The sequence below is a fragment of the Meles meles genome, chromosome 20 (genome assembly GCF_922984935.1).
Source record: "Meles meles chromosome 20, mMelMel3.1 paternal haplotype, whole genome shotgun sequence".
In the NCBI taxonomy this organism is placed as follows: Eukaryota; Metazoa; Chordata; class Mammalia; order Carnivora; family Mustelidae; genus Meles; species Meles meles.
The window spans coordinates 11,803,691-11,806,200 of record NC_060085.1 but is presented as its reverse complement, the minus strand read 5'-3'; the positions used below and the strand labels follow the sequence as shown (position 1 = coordinate 11,806,200).

The following is a 2,510-nucleotide window of genomic DNA, read 5'->3' as shown; positions in this document are numbered from 1 at the left end:
TTCCTGCTCATTTGATCTACTATACTAAATAAGCTATCAATATGAAGCACTGGTTGCTTTCCAGGGTTGAATGCTACCTAGTCATAGCATTTGGTTTGCTTGATCAATTGCTGGATGTATTTTTTTGCTATTTTCTTTTTTTTTTTTTTTGGAAGAATCTTTTTTATTATTATGTCACATTATTCACCATATGGTATATTGCTATTGTCTTTGCTCTTTTTCCTAATATCCTAATTAAAGAGATTAAGCAGTGATTTTTGTTATATTCCTCCTATCATAGAGGGCTGTTGGTTTTTTGTATCCTGATTGAAATGGCTTCAGAAAACTCACTGGGACATTTATTTTTACATGATTCCAAATGATTTTTATTTATTGCAAATACATTTTGTGAGATTTCAAAGTCAGTGATTTAGCATCATATTTTTCTGGGAAGTAAATTTGGTTGATGACTCAATTTCTTCTTTGATGATTGGTCCATTAAACATTTTATTTTATTTTATTTACTTATTTGTTTTTTATGTTGAGAGAGAGAGAGCAGTTGGTGGGGTGGAGGGGATGAGGAAGAGTGGGAATCTTAAGCAGGCTCCATGCTGAGCCCCAACACAGGGCTCGATCTCACAATCCTGAGATCATGACCCAAGCTGAAATCAAGTCGGGTGCTTAACCAGCTGAGCCACCCAGGCAACCCAGTCCATTATATATGTTGAATGGTCAAGCGAGTAACAAATATCATGATGTTATCATAGCTTATGGAAATTATTAGACCCAAACCCTTTTATTTTGTATTATTAAAATGATAATAAAAATTATACTTTTATTATAAAGAATGTCCTTTTATTCTATTTAGAAGCAAAGTATGAATTAAAGATACTGATAAGGCTAAGGCTGGGTGATCAGGTGTCGGTACAGTTGAACAACTGAGGTGAGCTTTGAGTACAAAATTAGTTTTTACATGTAGGTTTTCCAGCTGGTGGTGGCAACACAGGGGAATTTGGTGGCATCTGGAAACCCCAAATTGACAGACAAGAAAGAAGAGACCATTAATCAAATAATTGTCTCCTCAATAACAGGTTCAAGGTAAAGATAATTATGTTTCTGAGATTCCTGTTGGTCATTGATTTAATCTTGCTTCTCGTGCTCTTGGCAGACACTCCCTTTACATGGATCCAAGAAACCACTCAGGTATTCCAGTATTTCTCCTCCTGGGACTTTCTGGGAAGCCAGTGATTCAGTCTGTTCTCTTTGGGCTGTTCCTGTCTTTGTACCTGGTCACTGTCTTTGGGAACCTGCTCATCATCCTGGCGATAAGTTCAGACTCTCACCTCCACACACCCATGTACTTCTTTCTCTCCAACCTGTCCTTCTCTGACATCTGTTTCACCTCTACCACCATCCCCAAGATGCTGCTGAACATCCAGACTCAGAGAAAAGTCATTACCTATGCAGGCTGCATCACACAGATGTATTTTTTCACCGTTTTTGGACTTTTGGACAATTTACTCCTGACTGCAATGGCTTATGACCGCTTTGTGGCTGTCTGTCATCCCCTGCACTACACAGTCATCATGAATCCCCAGCTCTGTGCCCAGTTACTCATCCTGACCTGGCTCATCAGTGTTCTGGGGGCCCTTCCTGAGAGTTTAACCATGTTGCAGCTCTCCTTCTGTGCAGTCATTGAAATCCCACACTATTTCTGTGAACTCCCCAAGATCCTGCACCTCGCCTGCTCTGACACCTTCATCAATAATGTCGTATTATATATTGTGACAGGTGTTATGGGTTTTTTTCCTCTCGCTGGGATCCTTTTCTCTTATTCCCGAATTGTCTCTTCTGTACTGAAGATCTCAACAGTGGGAGGAAAGTATAAAGCATTTTCTACCTGTGGGTCTCACCTCTCTGTGGTCTCCTTGTTCTATGGAACCTGCCTGGGGGTCTATCTCAGTTCTATGTGGACACATGCCTCTCAGACAGGAGTGTTTGTCTCAGTCCTATACACCGTGGTCACTCCCATGATGAACCCCTTCATCTACAGCCTGAGGAACAAGGACATGAAGAGGGCCCTAAGAAAGCTTCTCTGTAGTGTGTTGTCCTCCCAGTGACAACAACAATGACCCTGTGCCTGGGAAAGTGATCAAGGACAACAGAACAGAGTTCTTAATAGTGTGGACTCTGAAATTTCCCTGACTGGGTTCAAATGCTAGTGCTGCCTTTGATAGATAATGATCTTGAGAAAAATGCTCACCCTTCATGCACCTCCATTTCTCCATGGAACTATAACAAAGCATGCTTAATCAGGGTGATGAAAGGATTGAATGGAATAATATGTTAAGCTCCAGCACAGGATATGAAAGTGGCAAGTCCTAAGTAAATATCAGCTACTGTTACAAAAAAAAAAAAAAAAGAGCTATTTTTTTATGATGTTCCAGGTTTTTTTTCCATACAATTAAGCTAGTTTCTCTTCCCAAGTGCTGTCCTCCATTATGACTAAGTCATAAAGCTCAGTGACCCCA

General features: G+C 40.2%; 1 protein-coding gene across 1 annotated transcript; it reads left to right on the top strand.

The window, feature by feature from the left end:
- Nucleotides 1–1,160: 1,160 nt before the first annotated feature.
- LOC123933027 (olfactory receptor 7C1-like) lies at nt 1,161–2,099 on the top strand. The gene has a single exon (XM_045991885.1). It carries the CDS (start codon nt 1,161–1,163, stop codon nt 2,097–2,099), a length of 939 nt encoding a protein of 312 aa, XP_045847841.1.
- The last annotated feature ends 411 nt before the right edge of the window (nt 2,100–2,510 follow it).

Bases quoted from the DNA above. Each gene is read 5' to 3' on its own strand.
- LOC123933027 (XM_045991885.1), top strand. From the start codon at position 1,161: ATGGATCCAAGAAACCACTCAGGTATTCCAGTATTTCTCCTCCTGGGA.